The sequence below is a fragment of the Kogia breviceps genome, chromosome 11, assembly GCF_026419965.1.
Source record: "Kogia breviceps isolate mKogBre1 chromosome 11, mKogBre1 haplotype 1, whole genome shotgun sequence".
In the NCBI taxonomy this organism is placed as follows: Eukaryota; Metazoa; Chordata; class Mammalia; order Artiodactyla; family Physeteridae; genus Kogia; species Kogia breviceps.
The window spans coordinates 77,182,312-77,206,279 of NC_081320.1; the positions used below are offsets into that span (position 1 = coordinate 77,182,312).

A 23,968-nucleotide genomic window follows, 5' to 3' on the forward strand; every position below is an offset into this window, starting at 1 on the left:
ATTAATACTAATGAAATATTTTCATTAGAACTGCTATCTACAGATTCTTAACCCAAAGAAACTATAGGGACAAGGGGATAACACTTGCCAGTAAGGATAAGACTTTAATCTCAATACCTACCTTTTAAAAAAAAGTTGGCAGATCATTATACTATGAGGAAAGTTTAATGATTTATTTTCATAATAGTTTCCTATATATTTACTTTGGCAGGGTCAAACTGACTGCGGAAACCTGATTAATATGTCACATAACAAAGGTGTTCTTAAAATGTAAGTTCATAAAATTCTATCAGAAGAGCTCCTGCCCCTTCTTTCCCCTTATGGCAGTAAAAGCAAGCAAGCAAAGCTTCGACGTATATATTACTCACAGAATGCAGAATATCAATGAGAATGTAAAGGATCCCTCTCACCCTTGACTCTGGCTAATTCTCAGATTATTTCTACCTTTGACAATTCAGCTTGGACTCTAACTTAGTCTTAATAGCTGATGACAAATTCAAACCTAGAATAAGTGTCCAGGAAAAAACTGAAATGCAGATTTCTATGCAGTTTATGAAGTGGTTTTAAATCATTTCCTTGTGTGTGAAATTGGATAAAACCTGCCACATCCCTCGTCTCAACTAGCTTTTCAAGTTTACAGGGGACAGACATGTGCTTTGCCTGCTTTCATGGAATGGATCACCATCACCAGTTCATTCCCTTCAGGAGGGGCTCCAAGCTCTTGCACAGGGTATTACTGAGGAAAATTAAGGGTAGGTATTTTAAATTAATATGAAATCAATCATGAACCCTGTAAAAATTTTATAAACTTTCTCCCAATATGTGTGAATAAACTGACAGACTATTACTATGGACAATTGCACTCATTTTATTGAGTTTGCCTAAAACACAGTTAGTTATTAATGAATGCATTTAGAAATATAAATCAAGTCAGCAACACAACTAGAGTTTTGCCAATCAGGTTTACACTCTACGTTAAAAGTGCTCAATAATTGTTTTTCTCTTTGTACAAAGTTGTAGATATGTCAGTTTTTATTACAATATGGAAACATTGTACAGTAACACTTCAATGAAGGCTGCTATATATTCATAGGTAATTAGAGACCACAGGCTTCTTAGTCAAAAACTTCATATACATTTAAACACTATTTCTACTATGTTTTTTTATACTCACAGAAATAAAATAGTTTTTTTCTTTTTTCTTTGGAAGGAAACTCAAAGGTGACTGCATAAGGGAAATAATCAATATCACTGTATTATTCAGGTTTTACATTGGTTATTACAAGTTTTGCTCTTATTTTCTTTCCAAGCAGTTTGAAGCTTCAATGTTTACACAGCTGAAATTGAGGGTTAGTCAGGCCCTCATCCGTGTTTGGAAAGAGATGCAAATTCCTTTTAAAAAAACTGGTCCACAGAGGTCATTCTGTGAAAAGCTACAATTTTCTTATCTTCTTAACCTTTAAATAATTAACTGCCTAGAGCATTTTTCCACAGCGGGAACATTCTAATCAGTAAAGACATGTAATGTGATTTCTTTAAAAAATCTCTATGAGTTTATGTCACTTGTCACTAGGGGAGGAATTTTTCTATCACAAAATAATTTAAAAGATCAAATCAAAAGTTATAGAAGGTGCCAAGCTCAGAAAAGAATGAATTCTATTTTTCGGAAAGATTTTATTAATAAGGTTAGCCATACTTCATACTCATGCCATATACTTCTAGGAAATATATTACTTCACCTCCAGTATTTTCAGATTTGATTTTTCAAAATGTATTAAGAGGTTAGCTTAACATCTGTGTATAAAAAGCAATGTGTATATTTTAATCCCAGGGGTATGTATGGCTGGTGATAAGAAATGAGTTTCTGGACCTCTCGTGTGTGCGGTTTTTGAAGAAACTTTCACAGATGCCTTTTCATGTGATACACAGAGTAACTCCATGAGCTACACGGCGCAGGTTGTAGAGCATCCTCACTTTTTGGAGGAGAACATTTAGGTTGGGTCCAATGTCCAGTGCCTAATGCTTTCCCTAAACCTCTTCTATGGGGCTCAGCTTCTTAGCATTTCAGCGAGCATGAGTTTGTTTTGTTTTGCCTTTGCCCAGGGGGCAGCAGATAATCCTGCTGATGTAGAGTTCAGTGACAAAGCAGCATACAGCGTGACCCTCTTCCCTTGCTCTGCATATTAAAGAGAGGGTTTGAGCAGTAGGTACCACGGGTGAACTGCCCTTTCTAGAAGCTCTTCTCTCTTGCTTCCGTCAGAAAGAAGAAGAAGTGGGTGTGCACTTACAGGATTATTTCCTGCTTTAGTCTTTCCCTAAATATGTCTAATCTTAGGTTTGCTGTTGGAGTGGGGAGATCTGGAACATTTCTTTGGTTAGAGTGGACACAAACATTCTAAATGGGTCCTTGCCTTTGCTTTCACTTTCCATTTGCAATATTTTCTGAAGGCCTTCAGATGCCAATCCCCTCCATATCCTTCTGAGACGGGATGATGACAGTGACCCAAGAGTCATATCACAAATACGTGTGAGTAAACAATGACGCCAAATGAAACACCTGCTCTAGTCCTGAAAAAGATATCAATTTATAAAAGTCTGGGTCTGTAATAATGTTCAGCAAATGACTTTGAATAGGATTACTCAGGAAGCTTTATTCTCTTTATTTTAAAAATCACCACAGGCACTAATGTTTTATACCAACTCATACTTTTATGAGAAAAAGCATTCCAGTGTAATAATCCAAAGGGAGTAAAAAAGAACTTGGAAATTCATCTTTCCCCCTAGTTTTCTCATTCAAAGACTTGGAAGATGAGAAGCGTGTGTGTGTTTTAAGTGGAATTTAAAAGAAAGCCATTGGTGAGTTTCAGAAAATAAGCACTGTCAATAGGAATGGACTGGACATGAAGGGATGCAAATAAAAAGGAAGATCGTAGGAAGGTGGTAACTTCAGATAGTAAAAGACGTGGAAGAAGTCAAAATAAAGTTTAGAAAGTGAAGTACAAGAGCAAAAATACTTTCAAAGCAGATTCTTCCACACAGTGCCTATCCTTAAAGAGGTCAATCAGGTGGTCAGGCATGACACTGCAAGGAAAGCAAGCTGGGTGTGTAAGCCACACTGTAAAGGGTCAGGGGGCAAGGCAATCCTGGAAGGCTGCCTGGAGGAGCTGACATTTTGAGTCAAGTTCTTGAAAAATAAACTTAAAAAAAAATTGGCTAGAAAGTAAGGTGTGACAGAGGTGAGGAGGAGTAAAAAGTACAACTGTCCTTAGGTCTGTGTGGGTAGAGCAGGCAAGGGGAGAAGTGGTCTGTAGAAGGAGTCACAGAACTGATTTTGAGAACAAGAGAACAGGGCAGGGATGCATTAACATGTGAACAAGTGATAGGTGTGTTTGTGACTTAGGTGCTGAGGCAGAGGACAATGCCAGTCTCTATTGGAAGAGAGTCGCCTCAGCCTTGCCAGGTGGAATGGAGGATATTTTTGATTTTGCTTTTTCTGGTGAAGAAGTTAGAAGACACTGGGAGGAGGGAGCCTGGGATAGGAACAGGCTGAGGAGACGGTGAGAAGTGAAAGTCTCAATGATAGAAATATTATTAGAGAAGTCAGAAGAAAAGCGGGCAGATCTGGCTGAAAGAAGAGACTCCTGAAGGCAGAATAAAGCGCCCTGGAGAAAGAAAACCGGGAGACACATACTGGGATGAGGTGCCACAGGCAGCACAGACAGAAAGGAGATGACGTCACAGCAGCATGAGAGCTGTCACAACACCTGCACGTGTGCATGGCGAGGCCCTGTGAGGACGACTTCAAGAATAAAGCCACATCTGCAGCGACATGTAAAATGTCTAGAAACGTTTAAAAGGAACTGTACAAACCATTCCTCTCCAGGCCTTATTGGTAGTGAATTCTAGGATACAAAATGCATTTCTAATGCAACAGTGTGGGTGTCTCTTGTATTAAGAGGATAAAATGGTTTATGTACATGGTTTACTTAACTGATATGTCAGTTCACTCAAATATCAACACCTCTTTATTAAAAACTCATTTTATTTTATTTTTATTTTATTTTTTTGTGTGGTATGCGGGCCTCTCACTGTTGGGGCCTCTCCCGTCGCGGAGCACAGACTCTGGACGTGCAGGCTCAGTGGCCATGGCTCACGGGCCCAGCCGCTCCGCGGCATGTGGGATCTTCCCGGACCGGGGCACGAACCCGTGTCCCCTGCCTCGGCAGGCGGATTCTCAACCACTGTGCCACCAGGGAAGCCCTAAAAACTCATTTTAGATACTATACACAGCAAGCATAAAACTTCATGAAAATAAAAGCACCATTTGGTAGTAAACTCTTCTCACTCTTGTTTTTGAAGGTGGGAAGAAACCTGACTTTTTTTTTTTTAAGTAATAAATGAGCATATTTTCCTCAGCCTTAGCTACATTTATGGTATAGATCCATTACAAATACACAATAAGACCTCAGGAGTTTTATGGCATTTTACAATGTTTGCATTCTAAATACTGTGGTTTCACTGTCTTGAATTTTTTTCCTACCAAAGGTCTTTTTTTTTCCAATCAGAAATTATTTAAAAAAAAAATTCTTCCGAGCTTCCCTGGTGGTGCTGTGGTTAAGAATCTGCCTGCCAGTGCAGGGGACACGGGTTCGAGGCCGGGTCCAGGAAGATCCCATGTGCCGGGGAGCAACTAAGCCCATGAGCCACAACTACTGAGCCTGCACTCTGGAGCCTGCAAACCACAACGACTGAAGCCTGTACGCCTAGGGCCCGTGCTCCGCAACAAAGAGAAGCCACCGCAAGGAGAAGCCTGTTCACCGCAACGAAGAGTAGTCCCGGCTCGCTGCAACTTGAGAAAGCCCGCGTACGGCAACGAAGACCCCACGCAGCCAAAAATAAATAAATAAATAAAAATTAAAAAAAAAAATTCTTCCAAAGTTAATTTATTTTACAGGTTACCTAAACACATTAAAAAAAACCCACTGTGCCAAATATAATGGTTGAGTGATATTATATGTGGTCTCATGCCTTTAAAAAAATATGTACATACACAAAACCTGTAGTGGACCTCTCCAGGAAAAGAGAACAAGCATGCTGTTTAGGTTCAATTGTCAGAACCACGAGGATGATTTGCACAGTGTCCCCTGATAGCAAGGACCTGCTTTTTTTTTTTTTTTTTTGCTCTACTTGTAATTTAACCAAAGCACATAGGGGTACTGTCCCCTCTACCTAGAAGTGTGACTAGATCACTTAAGTGTGGTCCATGATACCTTTGATAAAATGAATAATTCTTACTCTGCAGAACGAGCTGGGAATGAGATGATGGGATAGAGAAGGAACACATTCTCGAATGCGGAGGAGCCTATTACACAATAGGCTACAGTGTCTGCTGTAGGTCAGGCACGATGCCTAGCAGTGAGCTGGGTGACAGACAATACAAAGACGAATGAATGACTGAGCGTAAAGGGTCCTGTTACCCTGCTGATGGATTTGGACTTCATGATGGAGGCAGGAATAAGCAGCTGAAAGTTTTAAAACCAGATGTATGTTTCAAAAAAATGTGAACTGGCGGCAATGTGGAACAGGAACTGAGGGGAGAGGCAGGGTGAGACGTCAGGAGGCAAGTGCCACCGTCCAGGGAAGATAGGCTGAAGGACTGGCCCAGGGCAGTGGGAGCAGAGGAGCAGAGAGATTTGAAGGATACTGTTGAGGTAGAGATAGCAGAATGTTATGATGGCTTGGATGGATGGAGAGAAAAAGTAAAGTATGACTTCAGGATCTATATAGTATGGCTGTTTGGCAATTAATGAGGGTACACAGGGAGAGTAACGGGTTGGAGAGGGAATGGCAATTAATTTGCTTTTGGATAATTTTAGGCAGAGATGCTTCCAAGACACCCTGGGAGGAAGGTCCAGTAATAGGCAGCTGGAAATAGGAGTGTGGCACTCGAGAGAGGTGGAGAGACACAGATATTCACTTGGTCATCCACACCAAGTAAGTAACACTCCAAGTAAGTTGACTCAGAGAAGAGGATAAAATATCCCAGGAGAAGAATACAGAGTAAAAAGAGGGCTAACCATGCAACTCTCTGGGACGTTATTATTAAAGGAATAGCGAAAGAAAGAGTCAAGGATGAGACAGAAAAAGACCAGTGCAAGAGGTAGGAGGATACAGGAAAGAGTAATGTCCTGAAATCAAGAAAAGGGAAAGGGGGAGGGAAGATCAGAAACCACTGTCACAAGAGGCAAGAGTTTCACCCGGATGAAGGGTCTGAGGGCCCGATCTCAGTGCGTTGAGCATCAACTGGGAGACAGTTCAGTGGAGGTAGGGACGCCCCTTCCAAGAACGTGGAGGTCAGCATGGTCACAGCGATTATCCCTGGACGGTAACACAGCAGGGGATTTTCTTTTTGGATATATTTTTGTATTTGCCAATTTTCTAAGAATATGCATTGTTTTCAATAACGAGAACAAAACCAAGAAAGTGAAAAGGAAGCCAATTTTTAGAAGAATGTGCTGTCATGGGGTCCTCAGCCTTGAGAAGTAGAATTAAGGGGAAAGACCCAGGAGTCGGGTTCCTGGGCCAGTTCTACTGGTCATTAGCAATATGGCCCTACGTACAACATTTAGAACTTATCTCTGGGCCTCAGCTTCCTTACCTGGAAATAAAGTTGCTGGGCTGGAAAAACACTAGGGTGTTTTCTAGATGTAGAAGTCTAGGACTTAGCTTGCAATGTGAGAATAAGCTCTCAAATATATTAGAGAAAACTGATATTTAAGGAAACCCTATCATGAATTGTGTGAAGAACAATTATTTTATACTACAAATAATCTGTAATTTCTGATCTTGTTTATTTATAGATCTTTAATTTCTGATCTTGTTTATTTACAGGTCTTTAATTTCTAAGCTTGTTTATTTGCTTGTCTTAAAGTGAAGAACAATTATTACACAATGCAAATAATCAGGCCGATTTACATGTTTTATAATTTCTAATCTTGTTTACTTTGTTTTCTTAAAGCAAGGCACACCTGCATTAATTATAATATATATCTTTGTGTTCTTTTCATTATACCTTCTGTTTTAAAAATAAAATTCAGTTCCCACCACAGAGTCTCCTCTGTGCACCAGTCAAGACAGAGAACAGCATTTTGTGTGTAAGGCTTGAAGGCTGCGGTTGCCAACGCTAAATATTTACTGCTTCCCTTAGAGTGCCCAAGGACATAAAGTTTTTATCGAGTAATTATCACAGGCACTGAGGAAATAAAAGCATCAGGCTATATTTCATAGCCATACCCTCTTACAGGTGATGAGTGGTCTGATATGGACACTTTTAGTTATTTCTGTTTCAGGCGCTTTTTACGCAATGTATAGCAAATGTAAATTAGTGGCCAAAGGCCCAGGCAATGAAAACATTAGACCAGACCTAAAAAATTAGGTGGGAGCCAAGAAGTATTTTAGAAATAAAAATCTTAGGACATTAAAGTTCAAAAGTACCTTCAAGGTCACCTGGGACAATGTCATGCTGGACGTAGGAGCCCTTCTGCCAGCCAGTGAGTATCTCACCTGTTCTTGGACACCTCTAAGGAAACACCCACGGTTTCATAAGACAGTTATGGGCTGACTATCTCTAGCTATTGGAAAGTTCTTCTGCATATTGATCTGAAATCTGCCTTGCTGGCATCCAGCCCCAGTTCTGTCCTCAGTAAGACATCACTTCAGATGATGACGCTACTGCTCCTTGTTGGAATGTCTGTTGCCCTAGGGAAATTTTAAAGCCGAGGAAAAATATTACAGCCTAGAAAGCAAATGTATCTTTCTTTTCCTAATTACCTTCCAGGAGGGATGAGATCTAAGCTGTTAGTCTATCATGTATATAATGAAATTAATTTGAATCCTATCTTTTTTTTTTTTTTTTGAATCCTATCTTGATAAAAACATTAACTTAAATTTGGTACAAAATATTTTGTTCTGTGTTAACAGCAGCTTTTTTTTTTTTTTTTTTTCGGTACGCGGGCTTCTCACTGACGTGGCCTCTCCCGTTGCGGAGCACAGGCTCTGGACGTGCAGGCCCAGCGGCCACGGCTCACGGGCCCAGCCGCTCCGCGGCACGTGGGATCTTCCCGGACCGGGGCACGAACCCGTGTCCCCAGCATCGGCAGGCGGACTCTCAACCACTGAGCCACCAGGGAAGTGCAACAGCAGATTCTTTGACCGGAGTATGATACAAACTTTTAACTAGCCTCCATTTAACCACCTTGTTAGATGAACTAACGTTCTCCTGGCCTCTGAAAAACATCCTTGCTAATGCCCACAAGCATGTGGAAGGCTCACAGCCAGCTGGCTGTTCGCAGGTGGGTCAGCACACTTCTGTACTGACGTGTTGAGCGGTATGCCAACAGAGACTCAGCTATGTTCATTCTCAAACACTCTGTGCCAATGTATTGATTATTGTAATTACATAATTAAATAGTATATAAACCAATAAAATATAAATGAGTAGAAGAGGTGTTTCTAGAACAAGTTAAACCGTTAGAAAGACTACGGTTAAAAAAAGTAAAAAAGAAAAAAAAAGTTACCAAACTAGGAATGGATAATACAACTGCAGAAAATTAAAAAAAAAAAAAAAAAAGAAAACCTAAAGTGACTTTGCACTTATTTGCTCAGCAAAGGCTTTTAAATTCTTACTCCCTTTATAGTGGGCAGTGTAGATAATGCATAATAGATACGGTTTATGCAAGACAAGCTCACACAGAATGCAAATGGATTTCTACTCGAAGACAGACCTCGGCTCTTCTTCGGAGACTGGGGAATAAATGTACATTACATGCTTTAAGTTAAAACTTAAATATTTAAAAGATGTATTATCTTTTTTTATGATTTCCAGTTTTAATCACCTTTTTCAAACAAATGAGCTATGATGAAGTCTGATGAAGTCAGGGAGGGGAAACTGCTGCTGCAGTTTATAGCTGATCTATCTCTCAGGATAGAGAATTGCTAAAATGAAGATGTTATCATAGACAATCTTAAGACTCCATACAATCAGTTCAAATTTGCCAAAAGCCCTACAAATTGAGGTATGGTAGAAGTCAGAATTGCCAGGAACTATACAAATTAATAAGCTTATCCAGTTACTAAGGCAGATTATACTGACATGGACCAATAAAATGACTGAGTATGTACAATATTTGGCAGAAGCCAGAGAACTATGGAGAAAATAAGCAAGAAGCTATTAAAGGATCAGATATAATGTCAAGTGGAAAGAGAAACTATGTATTCACTGGCAGACAAGCTTTATGAAGTTGAGTATTCAAAATGCTGTTCTTTGCAAAAGCAGGAGAGTACTTAGTGAACTCTGAGTGGAAGAACTTTCCAGAAAGAGTCAATGAGAGAACAAGGAGATAAAGAGAGCAAAAAGGCAAAGCAGGTGTTAAGGACTTGGTTGTGGAAGAACTTAAAAAATAGAAGACGAGGAACAAGGCTTACAAAAAGAGTCACTGTAACGTTTTAAGAAGTAGTTTACAGTGAGCTAATCCAGTTCATCAAAAATGGTTCAGATCATCTCATGATCCTATTAAAGCATTATTAATCTCTACAAAAGACACGAGCAAACTTTAGGATCCCAGACATGTACCTTAATTGAAGCTATGTGAACTGAACAAACCACTTCTTGACATTACTAAAACATTCCAGCAAAACTGTATTTATAGTTTAAAAAACCCACCATCTCAGAAGAGATCACAAAAGGAAGAGAAATAGATAACCCTTATGTGTTTGGATTTTAATAATTCATTTTAATACCTCATATAGTACTTAGTTATTAACAAATGGCTTTTATGTATATAATTTTTAAAAAAGCATAAAACTCTGTGAGGTAAATATAACCTTTCTTTTACAGGCAAGAAAATTGAAACTCACGGATGTTGAACGATATGCCCAAGCTTACATAGCCAGAAAATAGCAGACCAGAACCCTGGTCATTCCAGTTTAAAGTATTATTAAAAGTTTGGAAAATAAAGGAAAAAACTAAAATTTCCATTAATTCTAATAATTATCTTTTTACATCTTCTATCCTTCCCTCCCTCCGCAGACTGTGATCACTGGAGTATCTTTTTTTTCACTTGACATTGTACAACATGCATCTATCATGACTACCTAACCTTCATATAGATGACTTAATGACTATACAATATTATATGTGAATTATTCCAGTCAGAATAATACTACGGGGAAGGTGCTACTCTATAGAACCAAAGACAAATAAGAAAAAGGCACCAGTCCTGTTATTGACCAGCCAGGTTTTTGATTTTTGGTTTGTTTTTTTCTATTACAAGTAGAGCTAAAATGAAAAGTCTTTTCTTTATGGCTCATGAGTTGCAGGGGTGGTCACTGAAGGAAGAGCAACCCTTCCCTCCAGAAACACTCTCTTTCCCATCATAGGTTTTTGAATTACTGTCCATACATTTAATTCTGCACCCATCACCTTTCTATATTTAATCATTGAGAAGAAAATGTGTGTGGATGAAAATATTGTTATATTTTATTCCCTACTGCTTGCAAAGATAATTATCTCACACAGAACAAGTGTACCCTATTGAGGAAGAGCGAAAGCTTTCTTAGAAGCATAGATAAAATCAACCGGGATTGAGCAAGGCAGTAACACAGTCTATGTTTCATTTTATTTGAGTCTCAAAGGACCATTTAGTCTCCTGCTTCCCTCAAAATACAACCATGCTTTAGCCACATGGCGTAAACTAAAACAGTGATCTGGAAGTTGATGATTAATCTGGAAAAGCATCAGCCCTCCATTTCAATATGTGCCATGATGACACAGCCTCAATCAAATTTTAAACAAACACAATCACAGCCACTCTCTAGGCCAAATTCTGGGGGAAAAAAAAACCAAAAAACACCTTAAGAATTCCAAGTGGAAGGAAGTCTTTGTAGATCCTGAGGGGCCTTTATGTTGCTTTCAATTTAGAGAAGTGTCAAAATACTTTTCTCCAAGGGCCAAGAAAGAAGAATTATGCAACTTAATGAGATGTTGCCATATTAAACCCTGGGCTGACGGTTCCGAGTTTTAGGCAATGCCCAGCCAATGTGCTCACCATTTTGGATCCTTCACCCTACCCATGGCGTCTCTGGGTTGGAAAGCACATTAGAGGCCATGTAGCTCCAACAGTCATCACCCACATCCTAACTCCACTGATAAGGCAGGCTCGGAAAGAGAATGGAAGCTTCCAGAAACAGCACGGCGCCAAAATATTTGGTTATTTCTTCCTCACTCTCAAGAGTGTTTGGCCCAAACCTGTGTAGGTACAGGTCCCTGAGAGAAGCCCTCCGCCCCGACACAGTGTCACTTACCTGCCGAGGCCCGGGAGCGGCACTGCCCAGTCATCGGGCTGTACTCCTGGTTTTCATCAACGCACACACACAGGAAGGACCCTTCTACATTTTCACAGAAGGCTTCACCACACACGCCACTGAGCAGCTCACATTCGTTCACATCTGGAAAAGGGAGCACAGAGTAAGTCAGACGTGTTCCTCACTCCTGACAGCTCTTTGTTTTACCAGCTGTGCCAAGACTAGTGGTGTCTGCTGGAAACAAGGTGACCCCCTGGGAGCAATCAAACCCTTCAGCTATTTGGGGGAAGGGGCTCCCAGAGCAGGGCTCAAAGCTTTGGTTTGTGTGAAAGGACCATGAAAACACAAAGCAAAGTTTCCAAACGCCGATCCTGGCTTTAAGGGACAACTTGGAATTGTACTGCAAGTATCGTTATGTACACTTTGTTTAACTTTCTCTTCCCTGACTTTTTGACATAATGAGGTCTTAAATAATATGATACTTCTCTCTCAGTTCTTAATTCAAGGAAAATCAGCAGCACTGGCCCTTCAGAAACTGCAGAATTCTTTAAGTGCATTCTTAGAAATGGTTTTAAATCTACTCAAATGTCTAAAACTATAGTTTCCTAGCAGCCAAAATGTCCATAACTTAACAACCGGAATTCAGGTTGTGTATCCCTTTGAGAAATGAAGGAACAACCCCTGTAAGTAGTCACTGGGCTACATTAATCATTCATGGGAAACAAACTGGTCTAGTAACTCTTCAGTGATTTCACGATGCCTTTAAAAATTCTGTTGGTGTTCACAGTGTAATTTCTATTTTGCCAGATATTTTTCTTTTGTACTTAAATATACTTAATTAAAACACTAAAAACTCACAGGTAAGTCCATTTTATTTAAGTACATAACCATAAAGAAAGGCTAATTTTATGTTTGCCCTTGCCCAATACTACTTTTCACCCATTCTCCTCTGGAGAAATTTTATTAATGAGTGTCCAGTTAAACAAAGTACCTGACTTGGCATCTGAAATGCTCATGTATTTTAGGCATTGAACATGATTAAACATGTACAAACATCAGTTTTCATGAGCACACTCTGAGATGGTTTATACAAAGTTAAAAATTTGAGCAATTATCCAAACCATTCAGGAAAAAAATACTATTTTCACCTGCTATTCCCAGTTAATTGGACAAAAAGTTTATGTCTCTTGACTTGTTTGGATAATTACCTCAGTTTTCCATTTCACTTTGTATATAAACAGATATAAATCCAATGAGCTGAGTTTTGCTTATGAAAAGATATTATGACAAAGTAAAGCAGACAGTTGGTATATTTAATCAACCTGGACAGTCATAATTTAGACCAGAAAAATGGACTTTAGAAATTTGCCAGTTTGCATTTATCAATTTTAGGTAACTGTCAAATGGAATTTTCTACTTTCTAACTTGTAATATTTCCAAGGCTATTGAAATGTCTCCTACCAGACCGTACATTCAATCAAAAAATATTTTCTAGTTTACTTCTATGGGTCAGATTGGGGAGACAATGATGAGTCAGGCAGGCCAACTCCTGCCTTCAGGGAGCTTCCTGTCAAGTCAGGGAAATTAATCAGATAATCACACAGGCCAGGAGAAGTGCTGGGAATGAAAAGTACAGAGCATGATGACAGCATAGCACAGTGGACCTTAAGTGCAGGGGTGGGTTAGGGAAGCGATATAGGAGCCAAGCTCTACCTGAAGGATGCGTAGATAAGAGGGGTGGGCAGCCAGGGTCCAAGCAGAGGGAAAAGTGTGGCCAAAGGCTGGTCCCAGAGGGCGGATTCATCTCTTAAACTCTATAGAACACCCAGAGTGGTGAGGTACATGTAAGAGGTGTTCAGTTAACATTTTTCAAAGAGAGAAGAAACAGACAAATATAACGATATTTGTTGGGTCCATTAACATAACAAATATTCCTTCTACAAGGGTGGTATTTTATGGGTCAAAATGAAGCATCAACATGGGTTTGGTGTGCTCCTCTGACTGGTTAGAAATGAACATTAACCAGGGGCCCAGGAGCTATGTGGAGTCAGTGGTTTGACATCTGATACCTCATTAGGTAACAGTTAACATTTACTGAGCACCTACAACAGGCCAAACATTAGGCCCAGCAAGGAGAGAGACACACAAAATTCTCAATCACACGGAGCCTATTGCCTTGGAAAAGGCAGCTGCAGGCACTACATACATGATTAAATTATTGCAAAAAAGGTTGTAAGTACTATAATAGAATTTGTTCAAGGTTTTCCAGAAGCAGGAGAAGGGATCACAGCTCAGCTGGAGGGAGAAGTGGAGCAGGGATGGCATCTGGGAGGAGATGACGTCTAACTTCCAGCTTGAGGAATGCGTGGGATGGATCTAGGCTCCGGGAAGGGGAGGCCGGGAGGATATTCCCAGCAGAAGGAGCAAACAACAGCCTAATAACTTCCCAGTCACGTGAACAACCGTAAGCAGTTTTATGCTGCAGGAACGTAAATGGAGAGGAAGCAGGTGGTGAGGCTGAGAAGGTTAAGTGGGGGCCAGACCACATAACCTATTAAGTCAAAATATTTAGTGGCTAGCAGATGGTTTTTACCGCTTGTATTTTGGTGCAAAGGAGGCTACAGCAGGAATTGGAACAAGTGTTAAAGACAGTGTTAGCGTAAAGGCGGTTACTATTCAAGTGCTTTTATTGTTCAATTTCTAGATTTTGTTTTTCCAGTTTAATCTGGATGGGAAATGAATTGGTGTTTTAATTGCAAATTTCCAAACTAAAAAGTTACTGACTCCTGTCAAGTGTCACCTGCCATGCAACGACCAGAGGTTTCCTCCTCAATTAAGAATAAAGAAAAAGCCTGTTATTGGTGAAGTTATGAAATGAACACCCTCCTTCCCATTTAACTGCCCTAATTACAAACGTTTCATGATGAATTTCACTTAAAGAAATCATGGCTGATCAGAACATGAACTATAAAGTATCTTCTTTTATGTGAGCATGTGCTGGACCATATTCTAGGACATCTGATGATATTCAAGATTCCTTCCAGCTCCGACAATCCCAGAACAGATTGAAGAAATATGCTTGCACAATCCAAAGCATCATTTTACGGGTGTCATTCCTGGAAACAGAAACTCTTGCCAACGCTTTTCCTTAAATGCACTTGCCTAAGGGAGGTGCATTTTGAAGACAGACAAGCTCCACCACACACCAGACTCTATTTCCTGTGCAGGAGGGACTGAAGTGTTCCGCGTACCCAGCTAAGAGTTTAAACAGATGCTCTTTTTAATATACATTTAAACCCAAAGTTATGCTTCTCTATTTCTGAATGTCCCTAACCATTTCAGAAGCCACAGGATCTTTTTGCACATCTCCAAACCGTACGACAAGATCAAATTATGATGCAGTTCTGCCCAATTATCTTGCTTCCATCTCTCCTGTGGTTGGTGACTTTTATTTCTTTTCGATAGAGAGATATGAAACATGTTGGGAGAAAAAAATCTAAAAACTCACCCACACACCCTTGCCCATCCTGTGGGGCCTGAAAGCCCTGATAACAGAGGCAGCGGAAGGAGCCAGCTGTATTGTCACAAAACCCGTGACTGTCACAAACAGTGTTGTTTACACATTCATCAATATCTGCAAAAAAGACATTGACCATGAGACACAAAACATAGACAGACAAAACACCAGCTATTAACGGATAGACAGAGGTGATCAACACACTCCGATTAGTATGAGATGATCATGTTTATACAGAATGAACTTCTAAAACATTTTACATATACATGAAATGTTTTGATGAACATATCTCATTAGACAAAATATTGGGTTCTATGAGAAAGAAAACATTTACTTTTCCTCAGGAAATGTTTTCAAACTGAAATGACTGCTGCAGTTGCCACAGTCAGTGTTTTCTAAATGTTTTCAACTCTTTATTTCCAAGGAGGGGAGATTCCTACAGTGGAAATATGTGAAAGTACTGTCACCTTTTTTGATTGCTGTAAATGCTAATAGTTCTATCTGGCAAATTGGGAGCTGAAAGCATTGGCCTGCCTGGGCAAAGGTTTATTCAACCCTAGAGATAACCTTGGTCAAGTCTAAACAGTATTCCCATGAAGGGGGCTGGGAATGGGGGGTGGGAGTAGGGGGAGAGGGGGAAGGGGAGAGGGAGAATTTGACCTGATAAGTTCAGTGGTGTAGCCAGCCAGTCCCAGTTATTCTAGAAAAAAGACTTTATTCACAAGCAACAATTTCCTGTCACCAAGTTATAGCCACTCAGGTCCTAAATGTCCGTGCTCTCCAACTGATTAGCCAGTGGCCAACTTGTAAATTCACTTTGTTCTCTATAAACTCGATGATAGTAGTCCTGTGCTTTCTATCCCGTTAATAAAAATGTTCTCATAAAAGTGATGTCTCAATTGTGAAGTTACAAATGGACTTTTCGATACAGTTCTTCTTTACCCGCCCAGCTACTCACCTTCCTCTCCATTCTCCCATCCCCATCGCTCCCGTTCTCCTTGTTTACGGCCACACTGCACATTCCACCCTCCAGGCTCCCTGTCCTCTCTGCCTCTGGACTACACAGGCCCCAAACACAAGTGTTTGGAGAAACAACCAAGAGAAAATGCGATCGCGGCATCCAAATACATGTGAAGAAGATTTCACGTTTATGTTGAAATAAAGAAATAAGATAACAAACGATAAAGAAAATGACAAGTTAAATTGCACTCGACAGAATTTAGTTTCGGGGAGTTCACACTAATAAAGTTGAGTTTTCTCTTTCTAAAATTTTAAACACCAAGTCAAAAATTTTTCAAGAGGAGAAAGAAGATGCATGCAATGATATTCAGCAGCTCTCTCACTTCTCTTCCTAATTGTCCAATACTATCAAGCGTAACTTCAGAGACTGTCTCACTTCTGAATTGTAAAATATGAGTGACTACAAACTTTTCTTAATTTTCTCAACTCAAAACTGTGTCCGGGGCCCCTTCTCCATCCCTACCAGCCTCTTCTTCCTATAATCACACCTGCTTACCCTTCTCCTGCATCTTTGAGTATTCCTCCCTGGCTCCTTCCCTCACTGCCTTCAAAAACGTTAAAATCTCTTGAAAAAGTTTTCATTTTACCATGATGTCACCAACCGTGTTCTTCCATTCCTTCTATCATTGCACAACCTATCAAAAGAACTATCTATGTGCATTGCTTTTATCTCCTAATATACTTCAACAGTAAAAAGGAAACAGTAACAATACTAATAACATTAATAATATTAGTACATTTCTAGAATTACTATGATAATTTACAAAATAACATGGATAAAGTGCTTAGAACATTGCCTGGCATGTAATGTAGGAAGTGTACATGTTACCTACTATTATTACTAGTATAATTATTACTTCTCCTCCTCTTACTCCTCCCTTAATGACCTACAATCTGGCTTTCTAACTCTTTATCCCACGAGACTCCCTTGAGAAGAAACACCAATGGCCAACCTATCGTTAAGTTCAATGATCATTTCCCAGTCGATCCTCATCACCCTAGACCTCTATGTCTGCTCAACATCTTCTCCTTGAACTCCCTTTTCATGACCCCGGGCAGAGTATTATTCTCGTTCTACCTTTAACCATTCTGGCTCACTCTCACCCCTTTCCAGCCTGAAGGTGGTGTCTGCCAGGGCTCAGCCCTCCCTGGGATCTGCTTCATCCTCAGCACTCCCTTCTTCTCTGTTCTCCACCCTTTCCACACTCTCCAGACTTCCCAGGGCACAAATCCCCAGAACTTTGTCTCTGGTCAGGATCCTTCTTATTCTTGATCATTTCATCTTCTATTATCATCTCAAACTTACCAAGCCTAAAACCACATTCACTGTCTTCCTACTAAACCCCACTTCCTGACATTGGTGAGCAATCCCTCTCACCTCTATCCTTCCTTTTTTGCCTCTTCATCTTACCTCAACCTCAATGGAAAAACTCAATGAAATTATTTCACATCTTAAAAAAAAAAAGAATCTCCCTTGCAGCATCTAACACAAAGACACTCCATAAATCTGCCCTGATGGATTTTCAATGTCAGCAGCAGGCTGGGATCACAATTGATTTACTAATCCCAACCACGAGAAGGGTAACTGCACTGTGTCATCAAGTCACTTCACACAGGCCACTGCTAATTTTAGACTTCCTGAAATGGGCACTTGTTGAAGAGATTACGTTATTCACTGAACCACAGGATTTAAGGGCTGGAAAGAAACTCAGAAGTGCTTTAATTACCACTTACGTACTGACGGTCTCCCAGTCTCTCTCCAGGGCTGGCCCTCTGTCCTTCAGAACCATTTATCTAATATCTATTGGACATGTTCATTGTAAGTGAACTTACTCACCATTTCTCCTGTATTCCCTTCTCCCGAGAACCCAACGTGTCACCCCAGCCATGAACCTTAGTGTCAATCCTTCCCTCTCTCCTATACCTCATCCCTCCCCAATCATACCCTCTTATCTTTCCTGATATTCCTCATACTCCTAATTGGTTTATCTCTGGTCTTGTCTGCCTCCCTCTAATCCATTCTCCACCAAACTGCAAACCTGCCAGGGACATTCCCTCGCTCTGAATGTTCCATACCTCTTTGCGGCTAGAGAATACTAACCACTCTCCTTGGCGGAGCCCAGAGCCCTGAGCCCCCTTTATCATCTGGCGTCTGGCTACATGTCTGGCCATGGTTCTTAGCCAACCTCCTTCCTAATTTATCCTCCAGTCCTATGAGGATATGCACTAGAGTTCTTTGAAAACCCTGGAGTCTTTAATTTCTCACCGATTTTGTGCACATCTCTTCCTCCACTAGAAATTCTCCCCTCTGTCCGCTTTGCTCAGAAACTCTCCCTGGTCCTTGGTCAGCCCAAGAGACACCTCCTGTGTGGTCCCTCCTGTGTGGCAGATTTCAGGGACCCTTCTTTGTGCTCCCAGAGTGTTTGGGGACGTTACAGTGCTTATCAGGGCTACTTCTGGGGGTGGGGAACCTTCAACTAAACCTCACCAGCAACTTATTCCCTACGAAATGGGACAGTGGACAGCAAAGGAGGAGGAAGGGAAAGCAGCGCCTGGAAACCTGGTGGCTTTTCAGTCCAGATTCTTGAAGTAGAAGCTCTTGCTTTCCTTTTTATGAACTCTGTGCACTTACATAAGATGACAATTTCTTGTTAATGACTGCCAGCTCAGGGACTGAATAACTGACCTTAAGGTGAACAAATCCTGAGCTGGTTATGAATTACTGGGTGTCTTGCAGTCTCAGACTTACTGTAATAGTGATTAACAGAGAAAGTTTAGATGAGCAATATTTTGGCTTTCAACGAATAGGAAAAATAACATAAAATGCCTGGAGACTAGCTCTTCAACAATTAATATTTTATGAAAATGATATACTCTAACTTTCATCAGTTTCATGTTTCAACAATGAGGTGAAGTAATAGCTTAATAAGAGGATGTTTGTTTCACTTCCCTAATGACCTATATTCTAAAAAAACATCATTTCATTCGAATTTTTTTTGATGACATGAGCTCTCAGTGATTTTTTTCCATTGTTAGTCCTGTCTAAATAGATTTATAAGAACTGCTACAACTTAGATTAACTCTAAGAATAAAGCTAAAGGTTAAGAAAATTTATTATTATGCTAGAATAAAAGCCTGATCAAGATGCAAACTTCATTAAATGGATGAGTAAAAGCCACCCCATTTTTTCTGAAGTTGAATTTTGAATATGAAACTAAGTTTTGAATGATTCATATGTCACAGATTTTCTTTTTGCTTAATGAAGGATGACTCTGTTAAATTACTAAAAGAATTTTGCTTGGGCATCTGTAAAAACCATGCATGATATTATCTATCACCAGTCATAGTGTCCACCAGGTAAGTGATACAGGATTAACTGTCCAGAGATCTCTCAGCTGACAACCCAGATGAATTTGATACACTACTGTAAAAATTGATTTCTCATGCAAGTTTTTGTTAGTTATATTTTACTAAGCAAGGCAGATATAAATATTACCATTTCAATGGAAATGAATTCAAGAAAAAATTACACAGACCAAGGAAAGCAGATCACTGATGTGAATTCTCCAATAACAAGATAACCTAAATGTCAGAAAGAGAAATAGAGCATAGTCCTGGATGAAAGGAACTGCCAGGGGCTCTTTTTTTTTTTTTTTTTTTTGTGGTACGTGGGCCTCTCACTGTTGTGGCCTCTCCCGTTGCAGAGCACAGGCTCCAGACGCACAGGCTCAGTGGCCATGGCTCACAGGCCCAGCCACTCCACGGCATGTGGGATCTTCCCAGACCGGGGCACGAACCTGTGTCCCCTGCATCGGCAGGCGGATTCTCAACCAGTGCACCACCAGGGAAGCCCAAGGGCTCATTTTTAAAGGAGCAGTGTTGTCAATGACCAACAGGCCCACACTTTGAGGGTCTTAACCACTGTTCTACTTGGTAGATCAATTTTCCTTGTCCGTATGCTTTTTACTTAGTCCATTTTCTCAATGGGCCAAAAGTTTTTCAAAACCTACTGTTATTAGGGATGCTACATATAAGAGCAGAACTCCAACCTTGTACAATGTCCTTCGATTCTCACTTAGGTAAAGTGAACTATGAAATACCATGAAAGTATGGAGAGGAAACATGATTTTCTAAAAGGAGCTGGGGTCAGGTAAACTTTATTTACTAACCAAGAAATTACAACTGTGTTCAAAGACCTCAACAATGAAATTCATAACAAAACCTCAATGATTCCATTAGCTGTTCTGTGTTATATGCAGGAAAGTCCATGTGCATGGGGAAAAGGGGTATTTGGGTATATTCTGTCAAATAAATGATGTGGTTTTCTTCTTTTCAGATATGCTCTTCAGTTTTTTGTTTTGTTTTGAATTGACAAAAGTCTTTTTCTCACTTTCTTAACATCTCCTACCATTGTTTTCTTGCTTTTCCTTTTCCTTATTCTGAGCAAGACATATCCATCTATTCAAGGAAGGAGCTCTCTGACGAGCCTTCCTTCCGTGCCAGGGCTCTCTAGAGAGGTGCATGATGGGAACGGGGTGTCATTTTTGACAAGGGATGACTCATAGGAAAATGCCCACAGCTCTTGGATGGTTGGGAAGAAAAAGCCTTCCTGTTGTCAAAGCATTTTTATTTTTATTTATTTTTTTAAAAAGAGTTTCTGGATGTGGACCATTTTTAAAGTCTTTATTGAATTTGTTACAATATTGCTTCTGTTTTATGTTTTGGTTTTTTGGCTGAAAGGCATGTGGGATCTTAGTTCCCTGACCAGGGATTGAACCTGCACCCCCTGCATTGGAAGGCAAAGTCTTAACCACTGGACCACCAGGGAAGTCCCCATCAAAGCATTTTTAGATGAATGATAAGGTTTATTCTTAATTCAAAGGGACTCTGAAGATTATCCAGTTCAATCTCTTCATTTTAAGACCCAGAAGACCGAGGCCTGGAGAGGAGAAGTAACTTGCCTCAAGGTTACCCAGTCAATCAATGGTACAACTGGCAAAGGAGCAGAGCTTAATGAAGGAACAATCTTCAGAATCTAAGTTTGTGGCTGTATCCACCACATCTTCTTGCTTCCCACCATGGTTATAAAACTGAGAGGATGAACAGAACTAACCCAATTGTGAGCCCATCAAGTACACTGGAGTGTGTCCACTATGAAGGTGCAAGTCAGAACACATACTCCTCGACTTACCCCTTACTGACTTACAGTTAATCAAGTAACCTCCTCTTGTCCTTCAACAAGGCCTTGACATCAAGTATCATCATACCTGGAATCTAAAGATCTGAGGTTTTGTAGGTCCTGAAAATGCTATTTTTCTAGGAGACCCTTGCAAAGAAAGACCCATCAAGCACCAGAGATGTGTAACCCACAGAATGTCCCAGGACCATGTCCAGCTTTGGTGCTCTTTGGATCTCTCCATGAGAAGGAATGACCCACTGTTTCAGCCCAAGGCTTCCTGACCAGTTGGAATTGGTTAAGTATTTGGCACTAGACTCAGGAGAACAGAGCCAAAGAGGGGGCTTACACTGGAAAGGATGTAGGGTTCCTGCTTCAGGAGAAATGCAGCCCTCAGACTCTTTACTGAATGGAACAGAAGCAGACCAGGAGACGGTAAATCCCAGCCAAGAAGTGGGACTGAACAATGTTAAACCAGCTGAAGAGCTGCCCGAAGGAATTTTTAAATGACATGGCTATGGGCCCAAAAGAGATTAAGGTCTCTCTCACAGCATAGGAGAGAAGCCAAGATTAAACGGAAGATGAGCACAGGCCTAAAGAAAAAAAATAAAATTTAGCCAATAGGAAATTAAAAACTGGATTTGGAGAAGGTCCAGACAACACAATAGGATATGGAAAGAGCCTTTTTAAAAAAGGTCCACTGAGGTCTGGCAACGTCAACAAGGCTGAAGAATATTGTTATGGAAAATAACTTTGTTCTGGGAAATGGGGACGAGCCAGAAAACAGCAGAAGATGACATCCTTGTGCAGAGTTTGACTTCCATGCTGTTGCCTGACAGAGAAAAAGTTGGGGAGAAAAACCTGTGGACCTTGATGGTCACAAGTATGTTTTGAAAGCTAGTGGCCTAAGATCAGCAATGAGAAATGACAGAGGTATAGCAAGTTATTTCAAATCCAACTTTCTAGCCCCAAATTCTGGAAAACAAGGCTGGCCAATGAGAGATCAATTTTTTTTCCAGCCTTGAAACTCACTACTTTAAAAGAGATTTACTTGAATTATTCTTTAAAAATTACCCAGAGCAGCCTCCCAAATGATATCTGGGAATAGTTAGAAGTTTCCGAGAAACAAAACTTAAACTCTACTCTGATTTTAATCAGTCATTACACTGAATAACATACATCCACCAGCCACAGTTAAAGATAACCTAGTGGAGGGGCGGGAGCTTTGAGACAAGGGCAGTGCAAAAGATTGCTTTAGGAGAGGAGAGAAGATGGCGGAAGAGTAAGACGTGGAGATCACCTCCCTCCCCACAAATACATCAGAAATACATCTGCACGTGGAACTGCTCCTGTAGAACACCCACTGAGTGCTGGCAGAAGACCTCAGACCTTCCAAAAGGCAAGAAACTCCCCACGTACCTGGGTAGGGCAAAAGAAAAAAGGAAAAACAGAGACAAAAGAATAGGGACAGGACCTGCACCAGTGGGAAGGAGCTGTTGAAGGAGGAAAGGTTCCCACACACTAGAAGGCCCTTCACGGGTGGAGACTGCGGGTGGCGGACGGGGGTGGGGGGAGCTTCAGAGCCACGGTGGAGAGCGCAGTAACAGGGTGCGGAGGGCAAAGTGGAGAGATTCCCACAGAGGATCGGTGCCGACCTGCACTCACCAGCCCGAGAGGCTTGTCTGTTCACCCGCCGGGTGAGGTGGGGGGGGGCTTCGAGCTGAGGCTCAGGCTTCAGTCGGAAGCCGGGAAAGGACTGGGGTCGGCTTCGTGAACACAGCCTGAAGGTGTTAGTACACCACGGCTAGCTGGGAGGGAGTCCGGGAGAAGCCTGGAGCTGCCGAAGCAGCAAGAGATCTTTTCTACCCCTTTGCTTCCTGGGGCACGAGGAGAGGGGATTTAGCGTGCTGAGCTAAAGGAGCTCCAGAAACGGGCACGAGCCGCGGCTATCAGCGTGGACACGAGACGGGCATGAGACGCTAAGGCCGCTGCTGCCGCCACCAAGAAGCCTGTGTGCGAGCACAGGTCACTCTCCACACCTCCCCCTCCTGGGAGCCTGTGCAGCCCACCACTGCCAGGGTCCCGTGATCCAGGGACAACTTCCCCGGGAGAACGCACGGCGCACCTCAGGCTGGTGAAATGTCACGCTGGCCTCTGCCGCCGCAGGCTCGTCCGCATCCATACCCCTCCCTCCTTCCGGCCTGAGTGAGCCGGAGCCCCCGAATCAGCTGCTCCTTTAACCCCATCCTGTGTGAGCAAAGAGCAGACAGCCTCGGGCGACCTACACGCAGAGGCAGGGCCAAGTCCAAAGCTGAACCCCGGGAGCTGTGCGAACAAAGAGGAGAGGGGGAGGCCTCTCCCAGCAGCCGCAGAAGCAGCGGATTAAATCTCCACAGTCAACTTGCCCTGCATCTGTGGAAAACCTGAATAGACAGCGAATCATCCCAAGTTGAGGAGGTGGACTTTGGGAGCAAGATATATTATTATTTGGACTTTGGGAGCAAGATATATTATTATTTTCCCCTTTTTCTCTTTTTGTGAATATATATGTGTGTGCTGCTATGTGAGATTTTATCTGTATATCTTTGCTTTCACCATTTGTCCTAGGGTTCTGAGCAACCCTTTTTTTGGTTTGTTTTTTTTTTTCTACTTTTTAAAATTTTTCTTCGTAATAATTATTTTTTATTTTAATAACTTTATTTTATCCTACTTTATTTTATCTTCTTCCTTCCTTCCTCCCTTCCTTCCTAGCTTCCTTCCTCCCTTCTTTCCTTCCTTTCCTCCTTTCTTTCTTCCTTCCTTCCTTCCCTTTCCTTTCTATTTTTTCTCCCTTTTATTCTGAGCCGTGTGGATTAAAGGCTATTGGTGCTCTAGCCAGGCATTAGGGCTGTGTC

The 23,968-nt window shown here is 41.2% G+C and overlaps 1 protein-coding gene across 17 annotated transcripts in view; it reads right to left on the reverse strand.

Moving 5' to 3' along the window:
- The window catches only part of LTBP1 (latent transforming growth factor beta binding protein 1), a 432,121-nt gene that overhangs the window by 36,945 nt on the left and 371,208 nt on the right, over positions 1-23,968 (reverse strand). For 11 of the 17 annotated variants that reach the window (XM_067007826.1, XM_067007825.1, XM_067007830.1 and 8 more), the window contains 2 exons: positions 14,870-14,995; positions 11,362-11,505 (listed from right to left, as the gene is read on the reverse strand). In XM_067007826.1, coding sequence (XP_066863927.1) covers positions 11,362-11,505; positions 14,870-14,995 — 270 coding nt within the window. The remainder of the gene's footprint in view (positions 1-11,361; positions 11,506-14,869; positions 14,996-23,968) is intronic. The other 6 variants (XM_067007831.1, XM_067007828.1, XM_067007832.1 and 3 more) reach the window with 1 other exon arrangement.